The 15321-nt window shown below is 54.8% G+C and overlaps 1 protein-coding gene and 1 long non-coding RNA gene across 2 annotated transcripts; both read left to right on the forward strand.

The window, feature by feature from the left end:
- Nucleotides 1-274: 274 nt before the first annotated feature.
- LOC140897938 (uncharacterized) lies at nucleotides 275-6003 on the forward strand. Its single transcript, XR_012154885.1, has 3 exons — nucleotides 275-768; nucleotides 3886-3967; nucleotides 4551-6003. It is a non-coding gene; the product is annotated as an uncharacterized lncRNA (long non-coding RNA).
- A 1557-nt stretch (nucleotides 6004-7560) lies between these two features.
- Nucleotides 7561-12473, forward strand: LOC140897911 (uncharacterized). The gene is made up of 2 exons (XM_073311187.1): nucleotides 7561-7677; nucleotides 10424-12473. Exons 1-2 carry the CDS (start codon nucleotides 7599-7601, stop codon nucleotides 11626-11628), a joined length of 1284 nt encoding a protein of 427 aa, XP_073167288.1. The 5' UTR covers nucleotides 7561-7598; the 3' UTR covers nucleotides 11629-12473.
- The last annotated feature ends 2848 nt before the right edge of the window (nucleotides 12474-15321 follow it).

The raw sequence follows: 15321 nt of genomic DNA on the forward strand, positions 1-15321 counted from the left end.
GCTGAGGATTGAACGTGGGAGCCTCATACTCTGCCTTTTTCATGTGATCAAGGGGACCACATGAGTAATGCTTTCCGGGGCCCACTCTTGGGCTGGGGTCCTGGGATGAGGTGTTCACCCCACATTAGCCCTGAAGGGGTTAAGGTGGCTCAGACTGGGCCTATTAACCATATAGGCCACATTCGGGGGGGGGGAGGGAGGAGGGGGGAGAGCCAGGGCCTGATACAAGCTTATGGATGGTGAAGCAGACTGAGCTTGTATAAAGCCAGGAAGTTTGCAACAGAAGGGGGCAGCAGGGACAGTCTACAATCACTCTCCAGGTACGGAGAGGTAGGTAGGAGGAAAAGTCCTTGGCTCCCAGCCTGTGGGAACGGTTCACCCAGAGGCATTGCCAGCAAGAAAGTCTGTGGAAGGAAGGCAGAGTAGAACGAAGCCCAGGGAAAGAGCAGTATGGGGATGCCAGACTAGGCAAAAGCTACTCCCCAGATCTAGCTGCAGGGAGGTCCCCCAGTGGCGAGGGTACCCCATTACAGGCCTGATAATTAGGGTTTACTGGGGAGGTGTGGACTGTTCTCCCCCACTCTGTTCCTTATTTCCAGGCACAAACCAGGGACCCGGTCCTACTCCAGGTTTTTGCCCTTCTCTTTCTGGCTTGCACTCCCTGCATAGCGTGGCTTGCACGTACAAGTCAGCAATCTGCAGCTGTTTTAGGAGCCTTCTCCCAGCGGCTCACACTTCTTCGATGCAGACATCAAAGGATTTGAGGAGGTATAGTCCCCAGTGTAATGTGAAACCTCTTTAACAGGGAATTTAAAAACATCCTATCACAGTTTCACTTACAGCCATGTCATTACACCCCTGTAATGCTTTAGTCACCAGCTGGGAGAGCAAAACAGCCAGGCTCCATCCCTCAGGGATGTTCTGGACGCTGCAGATCCTTTCAAAGGTGGTCAAATTGTTGTCAGCACCATCACTTGCTCTGTAACTAGGTCACGGTTTGTCCCCTCCATGTGGTCCTACCCATGAGAGGAGTGAAGTTCTGGAACAGCCTTCCAAGGGCAGCAGTGGAGGCAAAAGACCTATCTGGCTTCAAGACTAAGCTTGATAAGTTTATGGAGGGGATGGTATGATGGGATAGCCTAATTTTGGCAATGAATTGATCTTTGATTATTAGCGGTAAATAGGCCCAATGACCTGTGATGGGATGTTAGATGGGGTGGGATCTGAGTTTCTACAGAGAATTCTTTCCTGGGTGTCTGGCTGGTGAGTCTTGCCCATGTGCTCAGGGTTCAGCTGATCGCCATATTTGGGGTTGGGAAGGAAATTTCCTCCAGGGCAGATTGGCAGAGGGCCTGGGGGTTTTTTGCCTTCCTCTGCAGCGTGAGACATGGGTCACTTGCTGGAGGATTCTCTGCACCTCGAAGTCTTTAAACCACGAGTTGAGGACTTCAATAGCTCAGACATAGGTTAGGGGTTTGTCACAGGAGTGGGTGGGTGAGATTCCATGGCCTGCGTTGTGCAGGAGGTCAGACTAGACGATTCTAATGGTCCCTTCTGACCTTAAAGTCTATGAGTCCTGGCATAGGCGGAGTACTTGGCTCTCCGACGCGTTGCGTTTACTGCCACCTGTTTCTGCTTCTCAGCTTCCAACTTTTGCGTCCCAGCCTCCAGGGCTCTCTGGTGTGTGGCTTCTAGGGCTGCCCACTTCCCGACCTCTGGCTCGATTTCCTTTTCCTTCTCTGCTATCTCCAGCCTTTTGGACCAGTCCGCCTGTACCTTATCGTGCTTCACGACCAAAAAGTCTCATTTCCTCAGTCATGGGTGGTGGGTACAATAGGCCAGGGGAGGCTAAGCCTCCCCTGGTGCAGCAACCACCTCCCACTGCTGGACGCCTGGTGGCCCTGCTCATAGGTGCTGACCCTGGGGGTGTTCCGGGGCTGGAGCACCCATGGAAAAAAAATAGTTATCTCCTCCCCACTCCCTCCAGTGCCTCCTGCCCGCTGGCGGCCCTGTCAATCAGCTCCTCCCCCTCCCCCCCCACCGCCTCCCGCCTGCCACTGATCAGCTGAAGAGGCGGAGTGAAGGTGGGGTGCGCTCGGGGGAGGGGCAGAGCAGGGGTGGAGTGAGGGTGGGCCCTTGGAGGAAGGGCTGGAGGGGGGTGAGGCCTGGGGCAGAGCGGGGGTGGAGCACCCCTGCGGAAATCAGAAAGTCGGTGCCATTGGCCCCACCTGCGTTCTGCCTCTTCCCCTCCCTGCTGTGCCCCTTCCCCGAGGTCCCCTCGCCCGCCGCTGCCTGGTGAGTCCCTCCCTCCTCTCCTCTCCTCCACTCCACCCCCCCCCATCGCTGGAGGTCCCCATCATGGACCGCGTCCCTCCACCCCTCTCCCCCATGAGACTCCCCTGCTGGGCCTGGGAGCAGGGCCACAGTTCGGGGGCGGGGGCACGGACAGGGGTAAGGGGGCAGAGGCTGGGGCTGGGAACGAAGCTGCAATCAGAGGCCAAGGCTGGGGGCAAGGCCGGGGGTGGTGTTGGGAGTGGAACTGAGCTAGAGCAGAGCTGGGGATGGAGTGGGGCTGGGTGGTGCTCCCATCTCGCCCTTCATGGGGACTGGCCCGGGCCCCGCTGCGCCCTCCCCCCCCCCCCCAATGTTCCTCCATGCGCCCTTAAGGGGGCATGCCCCACCGTTTGGGGACCTGGTCTAGAGATACTGGAGAGGATGCGTGGGCCCATTGGAAACAAATGGTTGCCTCTCAAACAATACCATACCATGCTTTCCAGAGACGAAACCCTGCCAGGTTGCTTTGTTGATGCAGAGTTTAAAACCATATGTTCAGTGTATTCATACCTAACTCCTTTCATGGTTCCTGTATGTGCATTTCCCACTGATAACCATGACAAGGGTGACCCCAGCTTTCACTGAAGACCTCACATGATACTCTTTGGTGATCCAGAATGGACATATCAGAATTGGTTTCAGAGTAACAGCCGTGTTAGTCTGTATTCGCAAAAAGAAAAGGAGTACTTGTGGCACCTTAGAGACTAACCAATTTATTTGAGCATGAGCTTTCGTGAGCTACAGCTCACTTCATCAGATGCATACTGTGGAAACTGCAGCAGACTTTATTTATACACAGAGAATATGAAACAATACCTTCTCCCACCCCACTGTCCTGCTGGTAATAGCTTATCTAAAGTGATCATCAGGTGGGCCATTTCCAGCACAAATCCAGGTTTTCTCACCCTCCATCCCCCCACACAAATTCACTCTCCTGCTGGTGATAGCCCATCCAAAGTGACAACTCTTTACACAATGTGCATGATAATAAAGTTGGGCCATTTCCTGCACAAATCCAGGTTCTCTCACCCCCTCACCCCCCTCCCAAAAACCACACACACAAACTCACTATCCTGCTGGTAATAGCTCATCCAAAGTGACCATTCTCCCTACAATGTGCATAATTAAGGTGGGCCATTTCCAGCACAAATCCAGGTTTTCTCACATCCCCCCCACCCCCATACACACACAAACTCACTCTCCTGCTGGTAATAGCTCATCCAAACTGACCACTCTCCAAGTTTAAATCCAAGTTAAACCAGAACATCTGGGGGGGGGGGGTAGGAAAAAACAAGAGGAAATAGGCTACCTTGCATAATGACTTAGCCACTCCCAGTCTCTATTTAAGCCTAAATTAATAGTATCCAATTTGCAAATGAATTCCAATTCAGCAGTTTCTCGCTGGAGTCTGGATTTGAAGTTTTTTTGTTTTAAGATAGCGACCTTCATGTCTGTGATTGCGTGACCAGAGAGATTGAAGTGTTCTCCGACTGGCTTATGAATGTTGTAATTCTTGACATCTGATTTGTGTCCATTTATTCTTTTACGTAGAGACTGTCCAGTTTGACCAATGTACATGGCAGAGGGTCATTGCTGGCACATGATGGCATATATCACATTGGTGGATGTGCAGGTATACGAGCCTCTGATTGTGTGGCTGATGTTATTAGGCCCCTGGCCAGCTGGCCTGAATGGGTTCTGGGGGTCACACCTCTGTGATGCTAAGAATTTCCCAAGGCCGGAGGGCAAGGAGCTTCCTGGTATCTAGCAGTGGATTTCAGCTGGCTTGGTCAGTGTACCCCAACTCATTGGCATCACCCGCTTGCCTCCCCCACCCATTGCTCCTGGCTTCTGCTGCCTCCCTGGACTCCCCACCCCATCCCCAGCACCCCGGGGCCCTGCTGCCACCCCCACATTGTCCCGACTGACTCCCTGAGTGCCCTTCTGCGCACCCCAGGCAGGCTAGTTCAGACTCGTACCTGAGCTGGTAACGGGGAGGAAGGGACGGATTCAGCCGGCTTCCCAGTGCTGCCAGCCTGGTCTCGCTTCCCTGCTCTAGGTGTCACCTAGTGGGGCTCAAGGGGAGTGTTTCCCAGGTGCGTTCCCCTCACCTCACTCCCACCCTAGTAGAAATATGGGGGTGGGTGGGCATGTGATCCCTGCGTCCCCTCTGTGAGGAGTGACAGATGTTTTAAAGTCTGCATTTGAACCAACAGGTCTGTCCAGGTCTTGAATACAAATGAAGCCGTGACAATGGAATTGCAACGTACATACGTGGCAAACAAGCATCAAAGCTCACAAGCGCTAGCTGGGGACTCACCTTGTCCAGATCACCAGGAATGGTGTATTTGCTTGTCTGACCAGCCTGGTCACCAGGCAGAGACAACAGATCAGCGAAACCATCCAGGAGAGCGCGTGGGGAAAGGTGACCACTTAACGATCTCGACTGGGGATGGAGTCTGGCACCCGCCTCTTGAAACAGGAGCAATAAACTTTGAGAGAGATGCTTTATAGAGGAGTACAATGGGAGAGGCAGAGAACCCCAGAGTTATCCATCCCTAGACGGAGGTCAGAGCTCTTGCATACTGTTGGGTCCTTCAGCCAAGGGGTGTGTGTGTGAAGTTTCTGGGAACAAAAGAGTCGTAAGAAATCTACCTTGAACCAAGCCTGTAGCTTGTTAAGTTACGCCTTAGCCATTAGAAAGTGTATTTTATTTTTGTTTGTTTGTGACTGTGACACAGGGCCAGAAAGGGTTACACAACTAGAAAGCTCATGCTCAAATAAATTGGTTAGTCTCTAAGGTGCCACAAGTCCTCCTTTTCTTTTTGCGAATACAGACTAACACGGCTGCTACTCTGAAACAACTAGCAGGCTAATTGACACAGATTCAACCTCATTAGAGACCGTTAACAGATAATGTTCGTGTTTTTGTGTGGTTTCATATATATTGTTAGGGATTAACAGTGTAACCAGATGGTTCCTGTCTATCACTGTATTCTGTTCATTCAGAGATCAAAAGGGGATGTTAACATTTAGAACTGTGAAGGTAGTTGTATTCGCAAAAAGAAAAGGGGGACTCGTGGCACCTTAGAGACTAACCAATTTATTTGAGCATGAGCTTTCGTGAGCTACAGCTCACTTCATCAGATGCATAAAGTGGAAAATGAAGTGATAGCATTGTCTTGATTTCTCTTTGAAGTATATAGCAAATCGCCTGCAAATGATGGGAGACAGGCGATTGCCTTATGTTAATCCATGGAGCTAAATACTGATGATGTTTAGGAAATAGGAGGGTACTTCAGAGACACTGTTGTTCACCCAAGGACTGCATGTGGTCAAGAAAATGTATAAAGGGCTTTTGGGACCTGATCCTGTATGTTCTGGGGTTGTGCCCTTCCACTATCAGCAGACACAGGTCGTCTCTGGAGTGGTTCTCAATCAGGGGTACGTGTCCCCTGGGGGTACGCAGCGGTCTTCCATTGGGTATATCAACTCATCTAGATATTTGCCTAATTTTACAACAGGCTACATAAAAAGCATGAGTACGGTCAGTACAAACTAAAATTTCATCCAGACACTGGCTTGTTTATACCGCTCCATACGCGGAAATGGAAGTACGAGCTTTATATTCCCAACGATTTATTTTATAATCCTATGGTAAAAATGAGAAAGTCACCAATTTTCAGTAATAGTGGCTGTGAGACTTTTGTTGAGAGCCGCTGGCCTGGAGAGCGTCATTTCCGGCATGTACACACAAGTCCTCACCTGTTCTCCATACGTACGTCTCCACGGTGGTTCGGATGGCCAGTGTGACACAGGCTTTCGTTAGAGAATTACGTGATATTCTCAAGTGGAATGGACGGGTCACTCCTATGCACCTCTATGCCTGCTGCCAGTTGGCATCTGGAAGTCCTTGGGTCACACCTCCCACCACCCCTCCCCACAGTATGAGGGGCACCCCTGATGTTCCCTCCCCTGCCCCCAGGAGGGCTGGTTTGTCCCCTCTCCATGCTAATCTACCACACTGTGAATTCCCCCTCCTGGAGATGGGGCCCTGTCATTGCTCAGCATTAGGTGTTCAGTGCCTAGGACAGTGGGGTCCTCATTCCTGACTGGGTGTCCCTAAGCTTAAACCAATGGGCTAGGACTCAGGAGATCTGGGTTCAATTCCCAGCTGTGCTACTGACCCCCTGGTCTGACCTAGAGCAAGTCACTGCATCTTTCTGAGCCTCAGTTTTCTACCTGTAATAATGATCCTTCTCTTGTCTACGTAGACTGAAGGGTCTTTGTGACAGGGACTGTGTGTCTGCCACAATGGGGCTCTGATCTCAGCTGGGGCAGGGACTGTCTCTCGTTGTGTGTCTGTGAAGTGCCCGGCACCGTGGGGCCCTGATATAACAGGACTGATATTATTTTGCCGTTGCTACTTATTAAGGAGCAACACCACTATTAAACAATGATGCTGAAGGGACTTTGCGGTATAAAGGGCAGCCAGGGGATCTGGTACGTTTCACCCTGCCTCAGCCCCATCTCCCCTGGAGTTTCTATCCCATCCTCCACTCAGAATGTGGCTCCACGGGCTTTAAGGGGTTAACTCCACAGTGCTCCCCCCTCCAAGCTCCCCCGTCCCCTCATGTAAGCCCCAGATGGCTCCCAGCTCCTGATCTCCTCAGTTCTGCCTCCATGCTCCCCATGTCACCCCCACTACCAAAATCCTCTGATCCCCCCATTCCACGGCACCCACCCGTTTCCACTCCTCGTTCCCCAAACAGCCCCTGCCACCCATCTGCCCCCCTACCAGATTCCCTCCGTGATCCCTTCCTTCCCAGCCTGTGTTCCCCACCCTGCCTGTCCCTCCACTGCAGGGACCCCTGCCCTGACCCCCTCCCAGCCTGTAACCCCCTCCATGTCACCCACCTCCCCTACTGCTGAGACCCCTCCCAGCTTCCCCTTCCCTATGCCACCCTCCTCCTCAGTGGCCCGGATCCCTTCCTGACCCCTGCCACACAACACCTGGTTCCCAACTCCGGGCACCCCATAGCTGGCTGGTTTCCCAAGGGTTAACAAAATTGCAGTGACGACACTGGGCGAGCATCCTGTCTGGGAGCTCTGGGATGACCCTGCCCAGCCCCAGTCCCAGGTGAGAGGCGGGGTTTGGGAGCAGGCGGTATAAATCCCAGAGCTTGGAGCCGGGACGGTGCAGCTCGCTTTACCCCAGCCAGCAGAGACGAGGTCAGCCACTGCTGCCCCCAAAGGCCTCCAGGATGGTTTCCGGCGGCGGCGGACAGTCGCCCCTTGGCGTGACTCCCATGATTCTCCTGGTTCTGTGTCTCCATCTCCCAGGTAGGTCCTGGGCCTCCCTGGGGGTTAAAGGCCGTCCGCTGTGCCTTTGGCTTCCATGGCTCGGAGGGGCTGCCACTGGTTGTGATGTCAGTGACGGCTGCGATGGGGTGGTGGGGTGGTGTCGGCTGGGGAGAACAAGCCGGGTGGGAGGTTGCAATGGGGGTGGTGCGGAGAATGCAGAGGGAGAGGCGGGCAGTGTGGGGGGTGCAGGCTGGGGGCGAATTGGGTAGGGAACCCAGAAAGAGCAGAGGTGGGTGGTATCGGGAACGCGGGCTGGAGAGGGGTTTTTTTTGAAGAGGTATCCCAGTAGAGGGGGAGATGGATGGGGTGGGGAGAGTAGGCCGGGATGGCAGATGCAGGAGGCATCCCAGCAGAGGGGGAGGTGCGTGGGGTGGGGAGCTCTTATGGGACTCGGGGAAGGATCCTGGAAGCAGAGGGGATAGATCAGCCCTGGACCTGAGCAGAAATTCCTGGTGGAGTCAGCCTGTCCTCATTAGCTTGTTTATAAAGTGCGGGAGTGAGTCAGAAAGAAGCAGGTGGGGCGGCTGGGGGTTATTAATTCCAGGTTGACTAGTTTTTATGACTGTTTTGATCTTCAGCCTAATAATCATGAAACTCCTCAACACCCAGTGACTTCAAAAGCTCTCTCTCACACACACACCCAGTACGTGCCTGGTAATTTCGCTTGCTGCCAGGCTCTCCTAATGAGCAAGGATACAGAAACTAGGAATAGAGCCCAGGAATCCTGACTCCCAGCTCCCCGCCCCCCCCCCCCCCCGCTGTAACCACTAGACTTTACTTCCCTCCCAGAGCTGGGACTAGAACCCAGGAGTTCTCACTCCCAGCCCTCCTGCTCTAACTGCTAGACCCTACTCCTCTTCCATGAAAGGTGCAGTGCTGTCACAGGGTGCCCAGGTGGGGACACACAATAGGGATTACCTTTGCACTAAGGGCATGGGGTCTGTTGAAGTCAATGGAAAGACATCCTCTTCCTCATTGACTTCAGTGGACTGGGAAGTCACCTATTACATTGCCCCTAGTGGTAGTCCCCTATCCCCTGCACCAATTAACAGGAGATGGACAATATTATAGCAGAGCACCAACCCTGCTCTAATTAAGGTTGAGATCAACTTTCCCTTTAAAGGCAGACTCTTCTAAAACCTGCAGGGTTATGTGGATTGCCTTGCAATTCGGTGGGTCTTCTCTGGTGAACACTCACTGTCATACCAGGTCCTCTGCCCTCAAGGGAAGCTGATGTGATTCAACTCCTGGCATAATACCACGGCACTGAGATACATTTATAGTGATGACAGCAATAATTTTATTATCGAAGGTACAAGTGATAGCGGGGAAAGACAATGGAAACAAAACAGGGTGCATATAAAACATAACCAGCTTTCTAGAGACTAGCCTTCACTTAGCCGGCTAACTTTGAAAGTGATCTCACCCCAGACAACGCAGCCTGTCACCCAAAGTTGGCTGCGATCCCGTTTTCATGAATGTAACCGCACTGCCTGCTGATTTCTTAGGTGCCAGATAAAGGGGGGTCTTCCTTGCCTTCTGTCAAAGTCAGATTCAGGACTCACATAATTTGTCAGACCACTCTGTTTATTAGCAAAGCGCTTCGCTAATGCACCCAGACGTGAGCCCCTCTCTGAGGCTCAAGATAACTTATTTGTACAGCTAAGCCAAAGCCAATTTAACATAAGAGACAAAAGAAAGCAGAAACTGACAAATATACATGCATATCTCATTTGCATACTAACGTTTACCAATCTCCTAGCTCAGTAGGAGCTCTAAGTTAATCAGTTTGAGGACCCATTGTCTCACACTCCTTAATGTTTCTCTTCCTGACAACTATATTTCAACAAACCCTTCAAGTAGCATTTCTTTAATGAATTATAATTTCAATATAATTCATTCTACTTTCACACTTCCTTTTATAGCCCCTAAAGTTTGTCATCTGTCCCTAGAGTCAGGAACACCCTCCCTGTAGCTTATTCTACGGTGTGCTACGTGCCTGTTGATTTCACATCCCCTCAGCTGAGTTGATATGTAAATGAGGCTTCTACTGGGTTGGCTTACAATGCTTCGTTTACATGCCGACCCAGAGATATTTGTCCGGCAGAAAACCTCTTTGTCATCCCTGCCTCGATACAGATGGTCGGAACAGATTTTCAGTACACAGATGTAATTCCTCGCATAGGAGCTGTACAGACATTTCACAACGATATTAATCACCAGCATGATCCCAGCTGTCACTTACGATCTCAGGTGGTGTTCTTTGGTGGACCAGAATGTACATGTCGAGATCAGGCTATTTGTGTAACCCAGGTGGCACTGGGGGTTTGTTAAGGCCACACCTACTGCTGACACAATACTACCCAATGCCGTGCTGACTTGAAGGGGGCTGGTGCACCTCTTCCTTTGCTCACAGACCAGAGTCAGGGAAAGGGGCTCACGGCAGCCCCCGCCACCGATCTCCTCGTTTCACAATCACAACTCTGCCGATCTGCTCCATCAAATCCCTCCACCATTCGATAACCAGAATGCAGAGGCTCTTGCCACCTCCGGGGGGGGGGGCAGAGTTAAGGTTGTGGGGGGTATTTATCTTAACTCCGTATTTCCTGATTTTAAGAAGCGTTAGTGTGGCTGAACTTGCCTTTGTGGAAGGGCACCCAGGCAGACTGAGTGCTGTGTTAATCAAGGGTTGTGCCAGTGAATAACCTCTCCGCCTCTCTTGTAGGCTCGGCGTCCAAGTGCATCCCACGGCTGGAGGAGCCAGCGCTGGAACCGCTACCAGCTGGCGTGGACCCCTACATGCAGCCAGCGGGGATCCTGCAGCCCCAGGTCCGCCCACAGGGGCAGGGGGTTGGTAACGAGCCTGGGGTATATGGAGGAACTGATTCTGGATCGTATGGAGGACCTGGGCCCGGATCGTATGGGATAGATGGGCCCGGGGCCTATGGAGGAGCCGGGACTGGATCCTACGGAGGAACCGGGACTGGATCACATGAAGGACCTGGGCCCGGATCGTATGGGATAGATGGGCCCGGGGCCTATGGAGGAGCCGGGACTGGATCCTACGGAGGAACTGGGACTGGATCACATGAAGGACCTAGGCCCGGATCGTATGGGATAGATGGGCCCGGGGCCTATGGAGGAGCCGGGACTGGATCCTACGGAGGAACCGGGACTGGATCACATGAAGGACCTGGGCCTGGATCGTATGGGATAGATGGGCCCGGGGCCTATGGAGGAGCCGGGACTGGATCCTACGGAGGAACCGGGACTGGATCACATGAAGGACCTGGGCCCGGATCGTATGGGATAGATGGGCCCGGGGCCTATGGAGGAGCCGGGACTGGATCCTACGGAGGAACCGGGACTGGATCACATGAAGGACCTGGGCCCGGATCGTATGGGATAGATGGGCCCGGGGCCTATGGAGGAGCCGGGACTGGATCCTACGGAGGAACCGGGACTGGATCACATGAAGGACCTGGGCCCGGATCGTATGGGATAGATGGGCCCGGGGCCTATGGAGGAACCGGGACTGGATCCTATGGAGGAACCGGATGTGCACCGTACGAAGCAGCCGGAACTGGGTCACAGGAACAACCTGGGCCCGGATCATATGGAATAAATGGCCCCGGAACCTATGAAGGAGCCAGGCCGGCTATATCAGTGGGGTGCTCCCCAACACAGCATGGGATGCCGGGTGCTCGCTATGCGGTTGGCTCAGGCAGGCCATCTGGGCACTTCCGGCCAGTCTATAAGGACCCCAGCATCCCCTATGTGCCGAGCCTCTCGGAGCTGCCCAACCATGCAGGACGCGTGATGTCGTCCATGCCCAGGGTCTCTGCTGACAATGGTGTTGGAGGGGGAGCAGGAACAGGAGATGTGTCAATGCCGAGCTCTTCCAATCCCATGCTGCCCAACGGCCCTTAATCCACAGGGCGTGAGGAGCGAGCTGGTGAGGTTTAGCAGCTAAGGCAGGAGGAGGGCAGGACGCCTGGGTTCTGTCCCCAGCTGTGGGGGGTATGGTTTAGGAGTGAGAGCAAGGGAATGGGACTCAGGACACCTGGGTTCTATCTCCAGCTGTAGGAGAAGAGTGGGGTGTAGGGGTTAGAGTTGGGGCGGGCCAGGACTCCTGGGTTCTATCCCCAGCTCTTGGTGGGGAGTGGGGTCTAGCCATTAGAGCAAGAGAATGGGGGCTTTTATCCCAGCTCTGGGGGGAATGGGGTCTAGTGGTTAGAGCAGGGTGGGAATGGGGATGATGACTCCTGGGTTCTGTCCCAGCTCTGTGAGTAGGGTCTAGTGGTTAGAGTGGGAGGGGGAATGCGGGCCAGGCCTCCTGGGTACTAGCCGAGCTCTGTGAAGGGAGTGGAGTCTAGTGGTTTGGGGTGGGGGGTGGCTGGGAGTCTGTACTCATGGGGTCTATCCCCCACTCTCCTGTCATGCCCCTGACTGGGCCACTCCATTGTTGTGTGCTTCAGTTTCTCCCATTGTGTTCCAAGACCTTTTGCTCAATGCTTAGTTGTGGACGGGAGTAAGCGCTTATTGCCCTCCCTGTGTAAATTCCCCACCCCCATCCCCTCATCCACCATTTCCCTGATCTCTCCCCACCCAACCTGGATCACTTCACCCCTCCACCCCCCAACCACGTCTCCTTCCCATATGGTCAGTGATCTCAAGGCCTTTGTATTGCTGGGATGCCTGGGTGGGGGTGAAGAGGATGGCTGCATCTCTCTCTGCTCCTCGTTTCTGATGCTCTAAATGCTTCCAATAAAATCCTTGCTCTGCTAGGTCATTTGGCTTATTTCCTCCCTGCGGAGCGAGTTCGGGGCAGGAGCCAGGCAGCGCTGGGAGCTCAGAGCAGGGACGGGATGGCCAGCAGCGGCGCACACTCCCCCCGACCTCGCTTCCCGGCATTGCCTGCTGGAGACAGAGGGGAGCTCGGTCACTGGAGCCCATCCACGACGCTCGACGGACACTGCCAGCAGGTTCCTTCTGATGTGAGCGTCTGCAAAGAACAGTGCTGAGAACCCACCCACTTGTTTCACCCATGGGGGTGAAAACCAGATTGGAACTGGCGCCCCCTAGAGGGGAAAGGCTCCGTGTCCCATTCCCTGCCCCTTGAACCATCCAGTCCCCCACCCTGGGGCCCAGTTGGAGCTGGGACCCCCTAGGGGGAAAGGCTCCCTGTCCCATTCCTGGCCCCCCTGAGCCAGCCAGTCCCTCTGCCTTAGGGCTGGATCAGAGCTGGGACCCCCTAGGGAGAAAGGCTCCGTGTCCCATTCCCCGTCCCCCTGAACCATCCAGTCCCCCACCCTGGGGCCCAATTGGAGCTGGGACCCCCTAGGGGGAAAGGCTCTGTGTCCCATTACCCGCCCCCCTGAGCCAGACAGTCCTCCAGCTTTGGGGCTGGATCAGAGCTGGGACCCCCTAGGGGGAAAGGCCCCGTGTCCCAGTCCCATGAGCCAGCTGCTCCCTCCACCCTGGGGATGGACTGGAGACTCTGCCCCCCCTCCTCTCCAGGCGAGACCATGGGCAGCGTTGGCATCAAGATGTAACACGGTTGCAAAAAAAGCGAACATCGCTCTGGGATGTATGAGCAGGCGTGCAGTAAGCAGGACACGAGATGTAATTCTTCCGCTCCACTCCGCGCTGATACGGCCTCAACCGGAGTGTTGTGTCCAGTTCTGGGCGCCACATTTCCGAAAAGATGTGGCCAAACTGGAGAAAATCCGGAGAAGGGCAACAAAAATGATGAAAGGTTTAGAAAACACGACCTATGAGGGAAGATTGAAAACACTGGGTTTATTTAGTCTGGAGAAGAGCAGACTGAGAGGGGACATGATACCCGCTTTCAAGTACATAAAAGGTTGTTACAAGGAGGAGGGAGGTAAATCGTTCTCCTTAACCTCTGAGGACAGGACAAGACGCAATGGGCTTAATTTGCAGCAAGGGAGGTTTAGGTTGGACATTAGTGGGGAGGGATAGCTCAGTGGTTTGAGCATTGGCCTGCTAAACCCAACATTGTGAGTTCAATCCTTGAGGGGGCCATTTAGGGATCTGGGGCAAAAATTGGGGCTTGGTCCTGCTTTGAGCAGGGGGTTGGACTAGATGACCTCCTGAGGTCCCTTCCAACCCTGATATTCTATGATTAGGGAAAACTTCCTAACTGTCAGGGTGGTTAAGCACTGGAATAAATTGCCTAGGGAAGGGAATCTCCATCATTGGAGATTTTAAAAAGCAGGTTGGACAAATCTGCCAGGGGTGGTCTAGATAATACTTAGTCCTGCCATGAGTGCCAGGGACTGGACGAGATGACCTCTCGAGGTCCCTTCCAGTCCTATGATGCTATAATTCTAAGATGGGCTGGGCCGGCGGGCAGAACAATCACCTCATCTGACACTCCAGTGTCAGATAGACCAGGGCGTCCCCCCCGAGATTCCTCCTGGCTCACCTCCGCACCCACCCCAGGCCCCACGTCTCTTGTGGAAGACAGAAACGTCTGAGTCTCCAACATCTAACCAGGGCTGAGCTCACCCCATGCGAAAGGGGACGCAAGCTGTCTGACGGCTGCCTATGTCGCGGGGGCTTGATTTGGAAGGGGGGTGGGGTGGGAGGAGGGAGGTGGGATGGCTGCAGTGGGGAATAGGCCATCAGGAGTTTGGGGACACTGGCCTGGGGTGGCAGGCGGGGGAGGGGGAAGGACGGCAGGGGACAGGGCTACCAAGACGAGCGACCCGATCCACTGAGCCCAAACAGTGCGGGGAGCCCCCTGCTCAGCAGCTAACAGGGTTGGGTTGGGGGAAGAGGTTTCCTGGAGCCACGGCTGGAGAAGAGAGCGTCCCCCACCCCCGGAGCCTAGCCCGGAGAGAGGGGCTTTGTACTGTCCTCGAGACGGGGAGTTCAAAGCCTAGCCCCAGAGCAGGGCCGGCCTCTGGAAAAACCGCACCCTGGGCGAACTTGTATTTTAACGCCCCTGCCCCCCGCTGCCTCCAGGGGCCAGGGGCGGCAGAGGCTTCCAAAAAGTAGGGGGGCCAGGGACTCCGCCCCCTTCATGGCCCCGCCCATGCCCCTCCTCTGACCCCCGGGGCCACGCCCCCGGCCAAGACGGAAGCCAGAGCCAGGCTGGGGAGCCTGGGCCCCTCCACCTGCCAAGGCTGGGGGGAGCCTGAGAGTAGCCCCCAGCCCATGTCCCCACCCGCCAGGCCCTTCCCCCAGGGCAGGTGGAGGGTCCACGGCTCCCCACAGCTGCCTGGGCTCCTCGGCAGGGCTCTGCCGGCAGGGCCAGGGGGCGGGGCCTCGGGGAAGAGGAGAGGTGGGGGTGGGGCCTGTGGTGAAATGTGGACGGGCCATGGCCCCCTGGTTCCCCCTGTTCCGGCACCCCTGCCCTGGGCTCCCCACCCGCCCCATCACCCCTGCCATCTCCCCAGGCTCCCCACCCATCCCCCCATTGCCCTGGCCCCCGCTGCCTTCTCTGCCCCACCCCACATCCCCCCAGCCCCTGCTGCCTCCTTGGGCCCCACTGCCTCCCGCCCTCATTGCCCTGAGCTCCCTTCTGCAGCCTTGCACCCCAGCCTTGCCCCGCTCCTTCTCTCTTGACCACGGCGCCCTCGGCCGTCACCCACC

This window comes from Lepidochelys kempii, chromosome 14 (genome assembly GCF_965140265.1).
Source record: "Lepidochelys kempii isolate rLepKem1 chromosome 14, rLepKem1.hap2, whole genome shotgun sequence".
Lineage (NCBI taxonomy): Eukaryota > Metazoa > Chordata > Testudines > Cheloniidae > Lepidochelys > Lepidochelys kempii.